Source organism: Thunnus maccoyii, chromosome 12 (genome assembly GCF_910596095.1).
Source record: "Thunnus maccoyii chromosome 12, fThuMac1.1, whole genome shotgun sequence".
Lineage (NCBI taxonomy): Eukaryota > Metazoa > Chordata > Actinopteri > Scombriformes > Scombridae > Thunnus > Thunnus maccoyii.
In genome coordinates this window covers 25647961-25668261 of record NC_056544.1, presented here as the reverse complement: position 1 = coordinate 25668261, position 20301 = coordinate 25647961, and the positions used below count along the sequence as shown (strand labels likewise).

Genomic DNA, 20301 nt, shown 5'->3' with positions numbered 1-20301 from the left:
ATTGGAAGCATATTATTGTCTAAAATAAAATTTTACGCTGTAGGATTAAGATTTTCCATAATTGGAAGTAAACAAACCAGAAGTACACAGAAGTATTGGCCATATAACATAGACTTCATTAAATAACTTTACTACAAGATTAACAGTATCAAATATGATTACAGGAAGTTAATTTGTGAACACAATACCTCATCAAGATTAAATGACTTGCAATTTTGTTCTGACGTTTGACTGGCTGTTGCAAAACAATCAGCGAGTCTCGACCGAACGCAGGAAGGACAGAGATGGAAGTGTTTTCTCATAATTATTTAATCACACATACATTTACATCATGCAGTCAATCCAAAACTGTGATCTCATTAACTTCCCATCTCCGTTCATATCAGAGCCCTGCTATTTGTGCCCCAGTTCTCCAGGAATGATCCAGTACCTCGTCCACTGATGGATCCTCAAAACTGTCCTTTAAAACTTGACCGACTATTACACAGTAATAAAAAAAAGTAGCTACACTTTTTAAATTTAGAATTAATGCAAAATTCAATTTAGGTAAACACCACAAATATTCTTTGCTGTTTTTATTTTTAACTATATTTTTTTTTCCCCATTTCATATCCAGTTTTGGTTGGAGGTCAAAGGATAAACATTTTGAGGTCCATGCTGCAAAGTTTTAACTAATCTAGAAGATTACACAGAGGGAATAAACCATCTCGATAGACACCAAACACTGTCCTGTCATAGATACGGGGGGGGGGGGGAAGCTACTCCTCCCTGCAGCTTGTACAAAGTAATTATTACTAGTTAAATTATTTGCCGTCAACAAACAGATCCATTTACAGGGCTTCGGAAACTTCTTTTTTTTCCTCCAGTCAAAAAACAGCCACATATGGAGTGTTTTTTCTGAGTGCAGATATTGTGAAGAAGTGCTATTAAACCCAATTTTCCTGTTCCAAGATGACAGGTTTTACTATGACATCAAACTCCCGTCCCCCTTCCATTTCGAGCTAGATTTGTTCCACTATTGTCAACAGAAAAAATATATATTTTCCAGCAGTTTCTTTAAAAGCTGAAACTTAATTGTTCATTTTCTAATTTAAATATCTACTACTGCACTGGATGGAGTTTATCTTTCAGCACAGAAGTAGATACTCCTTAATCTTAGAATATGGACAGAAAAATCCCTGTAATCATGTTTCAGCTTTTAAGAAAGAGCAAAGAGAAAAAAAACCAAAAGTTAGTGAAACAGACGCTAAAAGAAAAGTGGGACAGGACTTTGACTCTGTATGGCAGGATTACCGCTGCAAACGCACCCTGATCACACCTGCCAGTCGACTGATTTACAGTGTATTTAACAGTATATTGCACTTGCACAAGATGTTAGTGTTCTCATGCTGGGATTACAATCACAACAAGCTCTTTGCCGATGCACTGGGGCTTCACAGGGTAAAAAAAAAAAAAGAAAAAATCAAGCCGTAGTGGGATTTAAAAGGGGGGGAAAAAAAAAAAAAAATCATGAAAAACACTCTAAAAAATACATTAAAGACAACAAAACACAAAATAAATCCTACACCGCTGACTAGATTTCGTTAAATAAACCCTTCCCTCCAGATGATGACAGAAGATTGTTGTGCAATTTTAGACCCTGCTCTCCTGACTGGCTGATCAGCGGCAAAAAGGTCCGAGCCATCGACTGACACCCCCCTGCCCGCCCGCCGTTTCCCCCCCCATCAAATATGCATCTAAGCTTTCTGATCTATGGAACAATGAAAGTGATACAGTACATAAAACCCAGCGAAACACATTGCTTTATGCAAATTACAACAAAAAAAGGGGTGTGGAGGGGGGGGAACGTACAATTACAGGTCCTAAATCTATTCGAAACAACCAAAAGAGGGTGTAGGGGGAAGGAAGACGAGAAAAAAAAAATAATATAGAAGCGAGGCACCCTTGAAAAAGAATTCAACTTGATACGGCAGGGATCAAATGAGGGCTTACGACTAAAAAAAACAAAACAAGGTCCTGAATATGTGAGCGAAGGTGGTGGGAGGAGAGGAGAGGAGGGGGGGACGCATGTTGGGGACGAGTGAGTGACAGCGACCCAGCTAGGACAGGACAAGCATCGTGTGTGCTATCAGTCTATATGCCTGAAGTCTATGTGCTCCGATGTGCGAGGAGATATAAATAGCGTCCATTAAACACAGCGTTTACTAACCACTGAGAGAAGTAAAAACAGTACATTTAGCTACTGAGCATAACGTCTATGCTTAAAAGTGGAAGTGTGTCGTGTTAACCGGATCATTCTCATCTTTCCGTCCTTCCTTTTCTACATTCTTATTCATCCTTCTCATGAAGTCACCAATAACGAGTATAGGTTTTTATTTTAACTTAATGATAAAAACAATTGGCCTCCACAGGTATTTAGTTAAATACATCTACAGTACACTGTCGCACGTCTTGGCTTTTTATTTTTTTTTTTAAATCCTTCTTTTTAGCCGTTTCCCCTATTTCCATACAGCTCTCTCTCACCAGGGAAGCGTGTGCAGTAGTGCCAATTTTACAATCTGTACATCAAGACCGGACAGAACAGTAGTGCTCGACGCCATCTAGTCATTTCAAAACCGTACGTATTTTTTTTTTTTTGTAGTTTTTTTTCCTTAAAGAAGCATGTAAAATCTATCCAGAGAAAAGTGTGGTTAACAACCAATAGTAGTAATGTTGAAATGTACAGAGGTTAGCCTATAGGGTCAAGCTATTTCTCGTGGTAGGGTCTCCTTTTTTTTTTTGTTTTTTTTTTTAGTCTTTTTGTTTGTTTTAGGTGTGTTATTCATTTTTTTTTTTTTAAGTCGGATCTTGCTACCGTTACATTCAGCTTGGCACAGTGCAGAACTACTCGCACGACGACGACAGATGACGACAGACTGTGCAAAACAAAAAACGAAACCGAAGCTACACATTCCAGTCGTGTGCGGTTTCGCTCGCCGAGGCTGCGCTCAAGACTGCGTTTGGTTCGGTGGATAAGAATATTATCTTTTGTAAAATTAAAATTTGTTGTCTTTTTTTTTTTTTTTTTTTTTTTAATTATATCCAGTAAGAGAGGAAAAAAAAAAAAAAAAAAAAAAAAAAAGAGATAAGTCGTGATGAGAATTGAGGGGGGGGACATAGGGGTAAGTGGGTTGGTGAAGGTGGGGGATTGGAGCTGTACAGGCCAGGAATATTTATAATATATATATATATATATTTATAATTCAGAAACTCCTTCGTGGCTCCAAAGCAGCGACGAGGAGCTTGTCCGCTGTAATGGAATGACAGGTTGTCGGGGTGGGCGGGGGGTGATATTGGCTTCTTCTGTGATGTCGTCCTTCTATCCAGCTGCTCTTCAGCTGCGGATAGACACAAAGAAAAAGGTTGGTGTTAGTGAATGTCATATTCTACCATCGATCATGAAAGTTACATCGATAAAACTCTCAAAAAGACGTCTGTCAGTGTGAAAACGGAGGCAGCTTGTATGAATGCAGCTGCTTTTTCACAAAAGGAACTAATATACAAATAAAGTCGATTTTATTTTGCGTAACCCAATATCACGAATCACAGATTTGCCTCAGGGGGCTTTACAATCTGTTCCTCAATACAACATCCTCTATCCTTAGACCCTCGATTCGGAAAAGGAAAAACTACCTGCTCAACAAAGAAAAAACTGAAGAAACCTCCAGAAGAGCGACAGAGGAGGGATTCCTTTTCCAGGACGGACACATGTGCAACAGATGTTTTCAGACTGTTATCTTCTAATTATGGACATTCACATTTAGACAATAAAAACTGATTACTACTAATATTTGATATAAACTTTCATCTGATTACTGAGGTAAGGGTATAATCAGTGTAAAACACCTTCAGTATTTCATTATTTTATATTCTCTTTCCTTCCATTTGACATTTTAATCCCTTGTATTATTATATAGACTGGGGCTTTTATTATTATCATCATTAATAGTCTTACTGTGTTCTATTATAATCCTGTTAAGCTTTGTTAACTTCATGTTTTGAAAAGTGCTTTTCAAATAAAGCTATTATAAATTATAATGTAATTACTGTTTTCTGTGACAGAGGTTAGAGTGAACATTTCATTTTTCTGTTGTAGATTTTTATTTCCAATCTGCAGTAAGTCAGACGCAGCAACGCTAGCTCACGTCTGTAAACCCGAACAGGAACGTTGTAGTTCCATGGTACGCTTCTTAAAGCATTGTATCACCAGGGTGACCTTCATCTTGAGATGTAATGAACTTTGTTTCAGTATTCAATAAGGGGAATTCATCAGATCATCATAGCGAAACCTGAATGTTCACAGTTATGGGATCTTGGTTCTGTATTTTCACCAGAATGTCCTTTCACAGTTGAAACTCGCTTCCTTTTCCACCAGTTCACAATTCTACAGCGCGTTAACCACATCCCTCGGATAACACGTTGTCTTGTTAACGCAAAGACACTTACTTCTTGTCTGGCTTGCCGCTGCTTCCTCCTCTGATGGACACCGTCTGGCTGTTCTGGTAGAAGCTTCCTCCGCTGCGGTTGATGTTTGGGTGAGTGGGTGATGCCACTGGCTGCTGCCCAGGCCGGATGGGTTTGGCTGAAGCGGGGAGGGAGATGAGACGATTGAGGATGGGATTTACAAAGACTACGGCCGTCAAGTGAAACCTAACAGTATGGATCACGTGATTCTGGTAGAAATCTTTCTGTTTGTTGCTTTGTGGTGTACAGTTTGACTCTGCATGTCTGAGATCTCACTGTAGAGAATAAGAGCAGGTGTAGACGTATATATCTCGTCCAATCCTCCCCGTACTCACCGATCTGGGCCGAATGTCCCCTCCTGGCCATGTTCTTGGCCCTGACGGCCTCCTTGATGCGGTCCACCTCCTGCTGGTAGCGCTTGCGGTCGCGGGCGGCGTTCTCCTTGGCCTCCTTCAGAGCAGATTCCAGGGCCTTGACCCGCTCAGCTGTAGCGCGAAGACGCTTCTCCAGTTTTGGAAGCTCACAGCGCAGGTCTGCATTATCACGCACCAGCTGCAGGACAGTTTATATCGGTTGAAAACATTTCTTTCATCTACATTTTTATCAGTCTGACAGGAGGAAAGTACAGGAGGAAATAGGCTTATAGATCGAGCAAAGACAGCAGTGGCAGGAAAGTAAGATAAAGGTGGTAGAGCAAATGTGGAAAAAAGAGAGAATGGCTTATACAGGGAAGAAGAAGAAAAAGAGGAAAACTGCGAAGAGATCAATCGGAGATGGGCAATGTGAATATTTAAAGCAGAGTGTGTATATCAAACTCCTACCTGTTTGTGAACTTTGGTGAGCTGCTCAAGATTGTTCTCAAGAAAGGAAATTTTCTGTTTCTGAGCTGCACTCCCACCTGTGTCGTCTGAGTCCATCTCAGCGCTCTGCAAAACAACAACAAAAAAACATATGCATTATAACTGCTGTGTTATCAATTGTGTAGTTTGTGCCTTTTTTTTGCAAAACAAATTATCTCTTATTGTAAAGAGCTTTTCTTTTCATGGTGCTTCACCTTTTTCACTCTGGTAGCCAGGTCCTGGACAAAGAGCTTCCTCAGGTTATGCAGGGTCTGCAGCTCCTTTGCCTTGAATGGAAAAAGACAATCAATCAAAATCAGAAAAAGTCAGGTTGAGATAGTTGGAATAAACTGAACAAACAAGTGCAGTGTCTGAGACTTTTATCAGAAATTACAGGTAAGACTTTTTCCTTTTGGAGCTCAACAATACAATCACTTCTACTGATGGTAAGAACCTCTAAATTTTAAATAAGTGAATTAGAATAGTTCTGGATGTGGTTAGAGAGGAAACATGAGTCCAGGTTGTAGTCTATGTCTGATGTGAGATTAAGGTTGTCGTCCATCTTAATGTTGTTTCCTTGTATCTGTGTCTTCAATCATCAGTTAATTCAGATAAACTCACCACTGTCTCCTCCAGTCCCTTCAGGTCCTGTCTGGCCTGCTCCCTTCTGTCCTGCATCACCCTGAACAACAACAACAAAAAATACTGTTGTTAAAACAATGTTGTATGAAATTACAGACAGTAAACATGTACATGCAGCTCAGTTTCTGTTGTGAACATTTCAACGATTCTGAGCCGACAAAACACAAAAGTAAACCAGCGGCCGACGGTGTGAGACTTACGTGAGCTCGTGCAGCTTGCGGCTCTTCTCCTGATCGGTGGATTTGAGTTTCTCATGCTCGACTCTGAGTCTCTCCTGCTCCAGCATGATCTTCTGGTTCAGACTGGAAGAGACAACATATCCTCATGTTAATATGAACGCACTGACTGGATGTGAGTATTTTGTGTGAATAATGAATATGTGAGTATTTTTTTTATGGCAGGAACAGTCCTAAAGACAAGAAACATTTCCCTGTATCTGCCACGGTCTTCCTTATTATTTAAAATGTCCCTTTGTCTGTTTATTTTAACCTTTATGTGGTAATTTCATCACTAACAGAGGAGTAACTGAAGTAAAACAGCAGAACACAAAGTTAGACAGAAGTCTTACTCCTGCAGCTCAGTGATGAGTTTCTCCTTGTTGTCCAGCTCGTCTCTCAGGCTGCTGATCTGCTTCTGGTGAGCTTCGCGATGGGAGTGGATCTGCTTCTCCACCGCTTCCTGTACACACACACATAAACATACAATATGTACTGCAATATTTGACAAAATTGTTGACAAAAAAAGCATTAAAATATATAAGGAACAAAAAATGTGAAAATGTTCAAAATAAAACAAAATAGCACACATTCCTTTTTGCCAGATATTGTTGCAAAAGTTAACAGGGTTAGCATTAGCATGTTGGGATTATTTACACAATATTTTTAGTCGTACTAGATTTAAACTTTCATAAATTTCCATGTGTCAGAACAGACACTAATCTGAAGTCTGAATAAAACTGTGGTGAACACTTGTATCCTGTTTAAAAAGACGGAGGCACATACCTTGACTTCATTGGCCGTCTGGATCTCGTTCTCTTTCTCCATAGCATGAACTTTCTCTGTAAGACAGAAACATATGATTCCCCGTTATTTGATGATAAAGGGATAAACTTTTGAATGCAGCAGTAATGTTAGTAAGAAGTTAGGATTGGGTATTGTTTACAAATAAATTTGTGTAAGAAAGGAAGCAATGATATGTTGAAAGCAAAAAACGCATTTATGTTCAGCAGATTTAGGCTTCCATGAAGTTAACCTGCTACATTTCCTGAGATTTATTTCATTTTCCTCCCTGTTAAAGAGTTTTTCATTCCAAATTGAGGGTTTAAGGATAGACAGTGTTGTACGTTGTACAGATCGTAAAGCCTCTTGAGGCAAATTTGTGATTTACTGGACGTTATTTGCTCATAACACTGCCTCTTAACCACATTTTTACATATTTTCAGGAACCAACTGGAACAGAAAAGTGTTTCCTAACTAATCACCAGTTCTTATAAATTTGTAGGCAGTTCTGATCAGAATCACTGCTTGAAACCTAACAAGTTTTTCAAGTTGGCTGACTATGTTGAGGTTGAAGAATCCTGAGAGCCTGTTTGACTTTTACTCTACAGCACCAGTTAGGATTCATTTCCTAGAAGTATTTGAGTGGATTCAAGTGGCGACATACCCTGAGCGCTGAGCTTGACGAGTTCCTCATTCAGAGAGTCCACGTTCTCCTCCAACTGCCTCTTCTTCTGCTCCACATTCTGCAGGTACTCCGTCAGGGACTTGATCTTAGCCTCATGCTGGAAACAGAAGACATAATGTTTAATACATCATTTTTTTTACATCGGTTATGTTCTAGTTACGGGTCACGGTACTGTTTGTGGTTCGTTCCTGCGTACCTGGGAGATGCGCAGCTGGCAGGCGGCCAGCTCCTTCTCGTTCTCGTCCATCTTCTTGTTGCTTTCTGACTGGGTGCCCTCCAGCTGCTTGCAGCGTTTCACCATGGTCTTCACTTCTGATTTCATCTTACTGATGTAGAGCCGGGCCACCGTGAACTCCTCGTCTATCAGACCGCTGCCGCCCTCATGTTGCTGGAAGGACAGATAAGGAAAGTTGGAAAAACATCATGGAGGACAAGAGGGTGATGGAGGAGATGGAAGGAGAGTGATTAAAACTGGAGCTGGATGCAGGGAAGTTGAAGATGATATTGTCTTCATGTACTCCATCATCAGAATATCCTAATGGACTGGGATTGAATTTAGTTGTCTATACATTGTCTAAGTTATTCTCCATACAAAACTTTCCTGCATCAGGAAATATTTAATCAATGTAAACATCTAGAAGCCGGTGTTGCTACTGTCGCTGCAGAAATCTTGTCAGTACCTTGATATCATTGCTGCCCACAGCGATGCCGATCTCAGCCAGGTCTTTGAGCAGTGATGACATCATCTCTGTCACCCTCTTCTTCTGGTGGTTGGACATCTCCTTCAGCTTCTGGAGCTCAGAGTCCAGGGATGACAGGATGGACTGCAAGGAAGGATAGGATTTTACTACCAGAAACAGATAATATTCATTCCTCTACTGCTTTTACATACTCTCAATGCTCATTTTTCCCCTTTCTACTTCATCATTGACATAGGTTTACATGATCCCCATAGCTACATTCTTATTTTCTGTGCCTTATCCTATAAAAAAGGAATATTATTCTTAACCCAGTGCTCTTTTTTTTTCTTTACTTTAACTGGTTTGACCTGAGACACATCATGAGAATGAGGTTATAATTTCACTTCAATCCAAACCTGGACTGGTTTTAAAAAGTGAAGTACAGAAAGGGGGCCGTAGCGGCTGTAGATATGTGTATGTGTGCATGGTTGCATGTGTAAATAGTCATCTTTAATCCTGCAGATTATACAAGTTTAATCATAGTGTTGCGTGTCTGTGCGCTACATATTAACGTAGCCAAAATCAAGGACAAATAAAAGACACATGACCAAAATTAAAGTGCAACAGTGTCTCTGGGCATGCTGACATCTGTCCTTGGCTCACCGATTTCTGGCTAAGCTCCTCGCTGATGGCCTCAAACTCCTTGGTCTTATCCTCCACCTCCTGGCTCTTCTGGTCGTAGTTGACGGCCAGCTCCTCCAGAGCCTGAAGCACTTCCTTTACCTCCTCCTTGGAGGCTTCGTTCTCCGCCTGCAGGCGGTTCAGCTCTGCCTGGAGGTTCTCGTGATCGCGGCGTGAGGAGGCCAGAAGCTGTAAGGCGGGGAGAAGAGTGTTATTGTTTGATTTTTCTTTGTGAACGCATTAGGGCTGCAGTAATTATTCAGTTTTTTTTTTTTACAATATGGAAGAAAAGGCAATTTGCATTTTTAATTTGATATCAAACAAGATTTCCTCCTTGCTGACTTTTCTTTTGTACTCTGAAATTGCACTGCATGCAGCGCTGTAGTACAGTGTGGGAATGCAGGACAAAGTGTGTGCGTGGCTGACTTACAAAAAACACATCAAGTCTGCCAATAAAAACCAGTTAGTAAAAATTTGACTCATGGACATAATTATTAAAGTGGAACTACACACTAAATCCTTTTTTTTTTTGCACTGTTCACATGATCACATCCCTCCTTTCTGCCTCTTTCCAACACAGACAGAGAGTCTGACAACAGCTGCTCATGGCTGGTTAATGACAACCAGCTCTACATCATTATTAAGCTACAATTTAAATAAAATACCTAATAGTAGGTGGTAGCGCTGTTCAAAACAACAGGACTGGAGTAAGTGAAATATAAACACAAGCTGACAGCTCTGAAAGCTTCATATGTTCAGTCTCCTCACACCTCAGAGACTAGAAAGATCAAAAGTTTATGCTACACATGAGACCCTCTACCCGCCCAAACGTCCGGTACTCACCTCCTCCTGATCCAGCATCTGCTGCTTCAGCTTCTCTGCCAGCTGGCTCTGCTGGTTGATCTCCTCGTCCTGCACAGAGCGGAGACCCACAGCGACATTAACATTAACCGCAGGTCTAATTGACTTAGGGAACAAGGTGAAAAACTGTGCTAAACTTTTGCAGCCTTGAGAAAAAATAAACGGACCACCATCTTATTTTTTTAAAAGAATATCTGAAACTGTCTAAATTATTATATTATATTATGTAAGAAATAAAAAAAACACTTCTCCATGTCTGGTTGCATATTTTAACATGAAATCCTGCTATAATTTTGTTTAAAGATGCTGCCAGATCCACAAATCCACATTCATACACCAGTTACTAACATCCCGTGCTCTTCCTCACCTTATCATCCAGCTGTTTGTAAAGCTTGGCCAGCTCAGCCTCACACTTGTCCTTCTCCACGTCAGTGAGACGAACACCGGGTACGTTGGGCGTGGTGGCCGGCTTGTCGTTGATAATGTTGTCCAGGGCCAGAACCTCGGCGTTGGCTTTCTCCTTGTCAAACTGCTCCTCCACTGGCACGCTCTCGCCTGAGATGGGAGGACAGATAACACGTATTCAGTTATGTTTCAAAGAACTTCCACTGTATTTGCATTTGTGTTTGAGTTTATTAAACAGTGTACAACACAGGCAAAGTCCGCTGCCCTACCGTTTCTCCAGCGATTGAGCTCGTTCTCCAGCCAGGTGATGGTGTTCCTCAGGGTCTTGTTCTTCTCCTTCTCCCTCTCATACTTCTGCTTCCACTGCTCTGCTGTCAACTCGATGTTCACCGTCACAGTGTTCTTGATGGTCTTTGCTCTGATTGTAGAAGAAAAACAAAAAAGGTTTTTATTACACTGACAGAACTCAAATTGGATCATAATTCCTTCAAAAAGCTTCATAAATGGACCAGCGACCACGCCATGAAATTACTTTTCCATCTTTTCTATCTCATTACTTATAATGGTGACTAAATTTGGAGGTTATCTTGTTCTGGTAGGTTTTCAGGATCTTCATTACTTGATTAAAATTTTAAAAAATATGTAAATAAATAAATAAATAAATATGGTATGCAGCCAACTTATTTTCGACAACAGCAGTATGGCTGTTTACTTTCTCCTGGTCTACCAACCTCTGTCCGAACATGAGGGTGGATTTGGTTTCAGCCTCATTATAGGAGGAAGGCGAGCAGCAGATGACGATGGTGGTTCGACAGTTACCACCCAGCGAGTCCTGCAGGATACGGGTCATCTTGCTGTCTCGGTAGGGGATGTAGGCCTGGTGTACAGACACAAATATATACGTTTAATGAGCTGAACAGACATTAACTGACGTAGTGGACTGTATGAAAACTGAGAAAATATGTGGTTCATTGATTTTCTCTATTCATCAGTAAATACAGCCTTGGACCAAGACGTTAAACACCTCTTACAAAGCAATTCATGTTATTCTGCAGTGTTTTACAGCTGAGGTGGACCATCTCGCCTTAAATAAAGACCACCTCTGCTAAGATAATAAAACAGAGGTTGAACAGAGGTGTTATTTCACACAGCTAATGCCATGTGTTTAATAAGAGTGGCTACTGTTAAGCCAACATCTTATAACTAACGTGATCATGAGATGAGATGCATCAAGGTCTCAATAAAACAATTTTGTGGTGGAAATCTTGTAACTGTAGATTATTTGTCAAACGCCTACGACAGACATTAGAGTTCGACAGAAGAAAAACAAACCCAGAACAAAGTAAGAGGTTCTATAAGCTGGGATGATGAATTTTAACATGCTGCCGCTGCTCTGAAACTGAAGAACACAGCCTGAGGCTTCATCAGCACTGTGCCAACAGGATGTGATGGCTTCAGTTATATTTCTCATGAGTTTAGCAAAATTAGATGAAACGACAACATGATATGTCAATAAATGATTATTGACATAAAGGGCTAAGCTGCAGCAGTTCACTGTAATTCTTGAGACACCACTACTACGCTCGGTCTGGAGTAAGACACGTCTGAACAATAGCTCGCTTGTTTCAGACCATCACAAATATATCAGCTGCTGTCCGCCTCAGGTTGTTTACAGAGGGAAGGGACGCTAGAACAAACCGATCGTTGATCAAAGTGAAAAGGGTGAAATCGCTATGGAACAGCTAAAGAAAACATTGCTCGGAGGAAAGTTTTTTATCTGCTTAAGTTGTTTCAGCGGCATAAAGGACGCGTATATGTTCGAAAACGGCAATTTCACATAAGATGACTGATAAAACGTGCTGGTTTTCCAGACGCACACCTAGCTCCGGGCTGTGCAGCTGGTTAACCAGGCTGCCCTTCTGTCAGTTACATTCATAGTAATGTCTGTCATTTCAAAAATGCTATAAAAATACTTTTGGGGGGGAAAAAAAAACATCACCTGAGGTTGTTGTGTTGACTTAGCTTGATGATAACGCCTAAAACAAACATGAGCTCATAATGTTCTGGAGTAAAGCTTTCAGACAACAATTAGTAAACACTTTCACCTCATCAGATGATTCACTTTTGCTTAAAGTGCTACTTGTGTAATCAAATCCCAGAACAACACCACAACATATTCAACAAATGGATCTCTATAATTGCACCAAATGGCAAATTTAAGAAACAACAGCAAATCCTCTATGACTGTAGAGAGTTGAAGTAGAGTTACTGACTGTTCCTTCAGCCAGAGCTGAGATGACGTTCCCCAGGGACGACAGAGACTTGTTGATGTTCTTTGCTTCATCCAGCACAGCTCCCTCCGCTCCTGTTTTACTGACCTGAAAAAAAAAATCACAAAGACGATAACCTCAGCGACGAACGGACTCTGTGTACACCAGGAGCTACTTTGCGATATAGAAACAATAAAGTAACTCATGGACTGGACTGAATATTTCCTTGGACTCTTTGTACCTTTTCACTACCAGCCAGATCCACCAGATAGAGTTTGCCGCTGAGCTTCTGTTCTGTCTGAGTGTTCTCCTGTTTGACGTTAATCAGGAAGATACTGTGACTCCTGGAGCTGTGCTCGTTCATGTCTAAAAAGGGAGAAATGACATCCGTTTGGTTAAAACGGCATCGGGCTCAAATGCAGAATATATATGTACAGATTGTCTCATGAGAACAGGATCTTACTTGTGACTGCTACATGTCTGTTAGATTTGCCTTCATCAATTGTATCCATGACCTCCTCCGGACTGCAGACAAACCTCTCAGTACAGCCCTTAAAATAAATAAATGAAATAAAAAAAATAAGAACATGAGGTTAGATAATTGGCCTACTCTAACAAGTTTTACCAAGTCTTTTACATGTGGAAGGAGGTTAGTTCTCACCTTGACGTAGGGCACTCTGTTTTTGTCTTCATGCACTGACAAATTAGTCTTTGACACTGGAGATGAGAGAAGAAAATGTGTCAGGGACATCGTCCACTTCCCACTACAAATGCATCACATGTTCTGGGTTTTACTTTTTAAAGCTCTTAACATTTCAGATTTTAACATTTAAAGACAGAGTTTCAATTCTGTTGAATTTCTTTTCAGCCTCTGAACTGGAAAACCTGCTTTCAGACAGTTTATATTACTTGCAATAGATGAGCTACAACTCTTAGCCAATCAGAACAATTAGTGTGGAGACGGGCTTCAAATTCATTTACTTTTCATATTACTAAAACTGATTGCAAAACAAATATAAGCTTACCAAGTTATAGTATTTTAGACAACAAAAACAAAAAGAACTGGGTGCTATGGGAACTTTATAAAATAAAATATTACAGGTAGAACAAAAAAAGATATTTTAATTTTCAAGTTTCTGCAGCTCAATAACTAAGTTAGTGCATTTACAGCAGTGCAACACAGATGCTCCGTCATTATCTCAGTGTCTCAGGCTTTTAGCGGTTCATTCTGTCATGTCTGGTATAATTAAGAGAAATGAGAGATACAGTGTTCACTCCACCTTCACGGCCACTTACCATCCAAAAGGTCCCGGATCTTGTCTAAGTAAATTTCAAAATATGAAACCTGTGAACAGAGAAGCGATCTCATTATTGGCAATGCAGCTTGAGAGTTCAGAGCAGAGAATCTAAAGAACAGCTTTCCTAGTTTTGTTGTTTCCAGATTTAGATTTTATCTGCAGAGTGATAAAACAGCGGCACAGTAATACTGTTTGAAGTTTTAAAAAAAATACACTAAAAACAAAAGATGCCATTTCCTATTAGTTACAGTTAAGGTAAAAAATGCAAGTCACAGTCACTTCAAACACAAAAGGAACCAAAAAAAATCATAAGTATAATGTGTTTTGAAAATTGCGTCTGTTTTTTATTTTCTGATTCTTTTCTTGAATAATTGAATTTGTTTCTTCAGCTTTATTATTTCCAGACAGGTAGCTAAAGTCTGATATTTTAGAGCAAAAAACACTGCAGCAAGTAAAAGTCTCACCACTAAATGTTTATATTTCATTACATATATATATATATCTATCACTCCCATCACTACAAGCATAGTAATAGTAAAGATCGACGAACATGAAGGAGAGCCAGCAAGGAACTATGATGCAGCAGCACAAAGTAACGTGTGATGTTGCGGGTAAAAAATGCTGACCCAGAATGACAAACAGAAAACTTCAAAAACTGGAAGTACGTAGTTTGTTACCAGCACTCACAGTTTGTGTTTAACATTTAGACAGAAAACCATAAATATCACATTTTAAACATGTATCTGAACTTAATATATGATCCTAGAAGATCAAAAATGGCACCTCTAGTTAGTGTCTCCATCACCAATGCAGCACTCTGCCTCTCAACTAGCGGTGGGACAGTTCAACAGCTTGTCTCCGTCTACTTACTTTGATATGAAACTCCAAATTTTCATCCATGGAATAGATGTAGTTGAAGATGTCTTGAACTATCCTGGGGATGATGCCCATCGAATCTGTGTCATGGAGGTTCCCCTGCAAATTGAGAAAGAAATTAATATAATGTCATGATGTGGAAGTTAAAATATTATTCAAAAACAAGATGTATACAAGTCATCCTTACCTCCATGGTGTGTGTTTTGCCAGATGATGTCTGCCCATATGCAAAAATTGTCCCGTTGTATCCCTCCAGAACATCTACAAGACACAAGCACAGAACTTATTTAATTTAAGTTTTTTAAAGCTTGGCAAATGCGATCATCTTTTGTTGTGTTATGGCTCTAAAAACAAATCCAGTGTGTCAATAAACTGCTAAAAAACAAAAGTGACACCTCACCTTTTACAATCTTCTGGGCGCAAGCGTTGTACACTTGTTCCTGTGTTGTATTTGATGCAAACACTCTGTCAAACATGTACGGCTTGCCCTGAAATAAAGAGGAAAAAGGAAGAGTGAGTAATGGCTACAATACCAAAACCAAACCCATTATCTTGCAGCCTCTCTCAAAATTGTCATCTGTGACATGTTTAGTAAACAGATCCATCTGTACTACACACACAAAAGTGATTCAACATGATTCCAATAACCAGACTCTGAAAAAATACTCATACGCATACATGTCCAGCAGCAGCAACACTATTTTTTATTTTAAATCGATGTAGCATGATAGCAACAAGAGGGGACAAAGAAAAGAGATCTGAATGACACTTCATCATGCAGCATAAACCGACCCTACTGTTGTACCCTGATGCTCAAAACAAATGTTTTACTGACGAGAAAGCTGACAGAATTTCTTCTGGGAACCTTCATCGAATAGCAACCATAGAGAAGTGACAGGAAACGGTGAATTATAGAAGAAGTGACAAACAACACAGATCATTCGCCTGGCTTACAATTATAGTCTGTGTCTTAAACCTCTAGGCCACCAGGACGCCTCTAGCTGTCACGATTTGATGTTCTCGACCTTACTGAACTCCTGAAAGTGAGTATATCTGTCCTGATTCGGCTTCTCTCATCCCGTTTGAACCGATCTTCAACAATCTCTGCGCGGCCTTTAAGTGAACTTACCTAGACCCTGAGCTTTTACCGCTAGCTTAGGAGCCAGTCTGCCTCAAACAGGCAGAGAGTGTAGCTGATTTTGATATCCGACTGGCTTGTTAAAAAAACTTCAAAGCACAATTTTAATGAGATAGCAATCAATAGCTGGATTTAAAAGGAGGCGACCTCAGGGGAAAAAAGCTGATGATGATGCTACAAGCGATTCTGAGGTTCAACTGAGATGGCACACTGTCTTTGGACGTCTGAAGTCCCAGCTGACTCATCTCGTCTCCAGACTGATGGGTGGGGTTCTAAATGTGGAGAGAGTTTAAGAAAGCCCCGTCCAATTCTGATACTCGAGGGTACAAAACAAAACATATATATATCTTTTTTATGAGATTTTCTATTGTCAGGTTCAATGTTAACACCTGTATTAGCAGGGAAAGGCCCCAACCCATAGTTGAGAATGTGGACAAGCAGCTACTGTCACCCTGGAGAAGCCATAAATCACTCCTTCCTGGTTTGAGGTTAGTGATACATGTAAACATATTCAAAAGCTGGCTTGGATGCTTGTGAAACCACAAATATGTCACTGGTGTTAAAAACAACACGGCAACTTCAACAGAATTATTCTGAACTACTGCAGCAGAGATGTCCTCAATTTGCACCCCGGCTCATAATCCCTCCACCGACAGACGGTCACATCTAAAGCGCGGCTCGGTACAACACAGACCAGCAGCATCTTAAGACGTTGTTAATTCACTCCGGCTACCACACATCCTGGAAATGAACCTTGCCCAGAACAGGAGCGCCGAGGCACTATCGGCCCCGCCAGATGCTGAGTGCAAACAATAGCATAGGCAGTGTTTAAAGTCCTCATTGTTACCCGGCCTCGTTACCTACACTTCTGTCTAATGGGATTACTTGCTGAAAACATAATTACAGTGAAAAAGCCTTGCTAGAGTATTCATAAGTCCTCCGTCAGTTTCCTGCTTCCTGATGGCTTTGTTATGATACTGCCCCTGTTAAGCTATTCAGGAGAGACAGTACCACACAGTCCAAGGTTATTCTGCAGCATCCACATGATTCTTGTTGAATGATGCATGAAATCTAATTGGATTTGTGTTGCTAGGCAAAATAGGTCAGTATTCCACAGTTTATCAGTTTGGGTTTGTTGGCAATTTCGCTTCCTGGTACACAGCTGGCAGGCAAACAGAAAAAAAAAAACAGGTGTTGATTGCTTCGATGTTATCTAGCCTACCAGTTTTACATGTGATTAAAAGGAGCACTTTTACTTATCTCTCTAATCCTTTTCTTCCTTTTATCTAAAAGTAGCTCGGTGGCGTTCTTGCCGAGCGTCCCAGGTTACTGTATGCAAATAGGGGATGTGACAGCAAAGCATGGGGGAATGATCTTTTTTGTGCACAGGGAAAGGAACCGACAGGGAAGTAATGGATGCATGAATTATTCACCTGCTGCACGCTCACACTACGCTGGCAAAACTAGCTGAGCAAAACAGGGTAGTTACGACACCAATACCACTTCATCTGGAAACTTCATCTCCCTCCTTTTACAGCAAAAGGCAGGCAGGACTTTAAAGTGAGCTGCAGCTGAGTAAGACTGTAGGAATATGCTCAAAAAGACAAAACTCTCTTGTGTAGAGGATCAGTGAGCCTCCGTGAATATGTGAGAGCATCATAGCATCACAGAGGCCTGCGAGCTGCTTGTCAGGAGTCTTTACAATGGGCAGTGGTGGTCAGCTTCACCACTGGCAGAGCGATGAAGCACTTCAGTTGAGGCTTCAGCCCTAATACAGGGTCCACGCCCTAGATTGTTTGAAAACGGATAAAAAAATACGAGCTAAGTGAGTCAGTCACCCTGGATAAGAGCATCTCTGCAAAACAAAGTACATCACCATAATAATTACCCTCCCCACCCGGTGAGATCGCCAAGCGCCTGACCAACTGCCTGCTCTGATTGGTCAAACAGCTGGTTACCAGGAGAGAAAACACAGGGGGATTACCCAGCAAGCCTGTGCCGCTGCTGCTGCTGCTGCTGCTTATAGGCACTGTGAGTGTTGTACTTCTCAAAGCAGATGCACCAGCAGAGGCTAGCGGGCTCTGGCCTGTAACACTTGCGTCTTTCACAATGTGCACTGGTATTTTGGCACTATGACTGGCACTCTGTAATGGGCTGGGCCACACCATGCCTGAGGGGCACAGACAGTACGCTTGCTATTAGTTAAAGGCCTGAAGTCAGTGTCAGCAAAACTATTCATAAAGTCGCCACAGCTATAACAGTCTTCTGTGTTTTGCATGACAGAAAATGAATAGTCCTGTTGTATTCTAAATTCACTGCCTAAATTAGTAGTTAAACTCCAAAAGAAGATGTGATTCATATGCACTCAGCCAAAACTTGCAACTTTGTGGATGTATTTCAAAAACAGTTTCTATTGCCTTGTAAACTCTGTTAGAGCGGCATTTTCATAGGTGGATCTATTACGAGGCACCAAAGTCCACAGAGAGCGTGACAGTTTGTTACAAAGAAGACCTAATGTTTAACCACAATTTTAGAATAATACGCTGTTGACATTGGCATGTTTAGCATGTACAAGTGTGAGATATCAGCCGGGCCCTTGCACTGTTGTTGTGCTTCTCAATTACTACAGTCATACTGTACGGCAGACCAAACCCTCTTCCTTTTGTGAATGATTTTTAATCCTGCCAGTCTAAGTTGTGTAAACAGTGCCTCTTAAAGATATATAAGCCCATGATGACAAAGCATCAAGTGTACATCTCTTGTAAACTGACCTAAGGGCAAATTCTTTGTTACTTCATAACAGTGGCAATGCATTAGTAAAGGCATTTCCTTCTTTTGTCTTTGTGAAAATTGTGCCCATGCCATTATCCTTATCAAGTGCCAGAGGGTTCTGTGTCACTCAAAGGCTAATTAAACTAAAGACAACAAACTTTGCTTGGATCCCGATCTAAACGTCATGATTAAAAGACAACCAATAAAGTATACCCTCACATATTTGAATATCTAGTTGAGCATGTGGTGTTATTAAGATTGTAAAGTGTCCAGTTACTGAAAGCTAACAGAATACCACTGACCTGCATGCAATTTGACATTTCTGTGGATGCCACTGATATTATTTTTGACGTTTCCTATTCCTTAGTGGAAGCACATTATAATTCTGTGTTAGATTCATTAATCTAAGTATTTTTTTACTATATCTATACAGAAAGGTTGATCATTTGGCCAGCTGGTCAGCTAGCTACTGTTAGCTTTAATTAAGCAGCAGTATTAAAACTAGCCAGCTAACCAAGGCCGGCTAATCTGTCAACTACCAGCTGGCCTAGCCTTGCTAGCCAACAGTCTGCTAGCCACCACTAAATCAAAGCTGGCTTACGCTTTTATGCTGACGCAAACTGTTCATAATTAATAGCTTTATCGTTACAGATGCACAGCTACTTATTAATTCATGTCGTGATAATAATGTAGCTAACATTGTTCAGGATCTGCGGGCGAGGTTTTCACCTGTGCCAGGCGATGTGTTTGTGGCTTTGTTGAATGACAGCTCGCTAGCCATGACAGGGCAACTGTGAATAGTGATATTTAACGGCAAAAGCGTTAGTATGAACACTAGTAATGTGAAACTGAGAGCTGCTGCCGACTTATAGACAGAATAAGATATGAGTTAAATATTTTTCAGTGTTTATGTGGCGCCAGAAGCTGGGTGCAGCTCAGGGCCGGCGGAACAACGCAGCGGTGAACAGGTCAGTCCCTGCTAACGGTGGCTAACAGGCTAAGGTGCTAACTACCGTAGCTACAAGACAATCAAAAATGGCGTACTGCTGACTGTGCCCGAGGGCCCAATCAAACGGGCAGCTAACGCCCTTCAGCACAACATAACTCACCGCGATTACAACGGTGTCTTCCCCTTGAAACTTGGGAATGTATCTGTCGCCTCTGACCACCTCAGAGCTGTTCAGGGGCCTAAAACGGCACATCACTTTGATGGTGCACTCCGCCGGGTCGGCCATCTTCCACGGTTCACGAAGGCAGACTCAACAATGAAATGATAAAGTATATCCTGGATCCCAGTAGGCGACCGTGTGTGTGGATGGGGGGGGGCGAAAAGGGAGCCCGAGCCCCTCAGTCCCACTCTCAGTTGTCTGGAAAGGACGATAATCTGTCGGTCGCTCGACAAAAATCCTTGTTTTCCTCTCATTCACTTCCCCCTCCTCGTTAGGAAGCCATGATACCGGCGGATCAGCGGCTGGCCACCTCACCCCTCCTGCTGCTGTGGATGTGGATCACAATGACGTCACCTCTCCTCTCCTCACTGTGTGTGTGACTCTGTGTGTGTGTGCGTGTGTGTGTGTGTGTGTGTGTGTGTGTGTGTGTGTGTGTGTTATTGTAATGAAATCCTCAATAATCTGTGGACACACAAAAATGCCA

The 20301-nt window shown here is 41.0% G+C and overlaps 1 protein-coding gene across 1 annotated transcript; it reads right to left on the bottom strand.

Annotated features, from left to right (window-relative positions):
- Positions 1–291: 291 nt before the first annotated feature.
- Positions 292–20160, bottom strand: LOC121908635 (kinesin-1 heavy chain). Its single transcript, XM_042428811.1, has 26 exons — positions 19758–20160; positions 15139–15226; positions 14926–14999; positions 14733–14837; positions 13861–13909; positions 13226–13281; positions 13028–13115; positions 12806–12930; positions 12568–12672; positions 11026–11171; positions 10564–10712; positions 10257–10444; positions 9872–9940; positions 9011–9217; positions 8348–8491; positions 7864–8055; positions 7647–7764; positions 6986–7041; positions 6553–6662; positions 6185–6286; positions 5964–6024; positions 5558–5629; positions 5325–5429; positions 4839–5055; positions 4486–4621; positions 292–3377 (listed from the first exon to the last, which is right to left on the bottom strand). Exons 1-26 carry the CDS (start codon positions 19881–19883, stop codon positions 3374–3376), a joined length of 2892 nt encoding a protein of 963 aa, XP_042284745.1. The 5' UTR covers positions 19884–20160; the 3' UTR covers positions 292–3373.
- Positions 20161–20301: the final 141 nt, after the last annotated feature.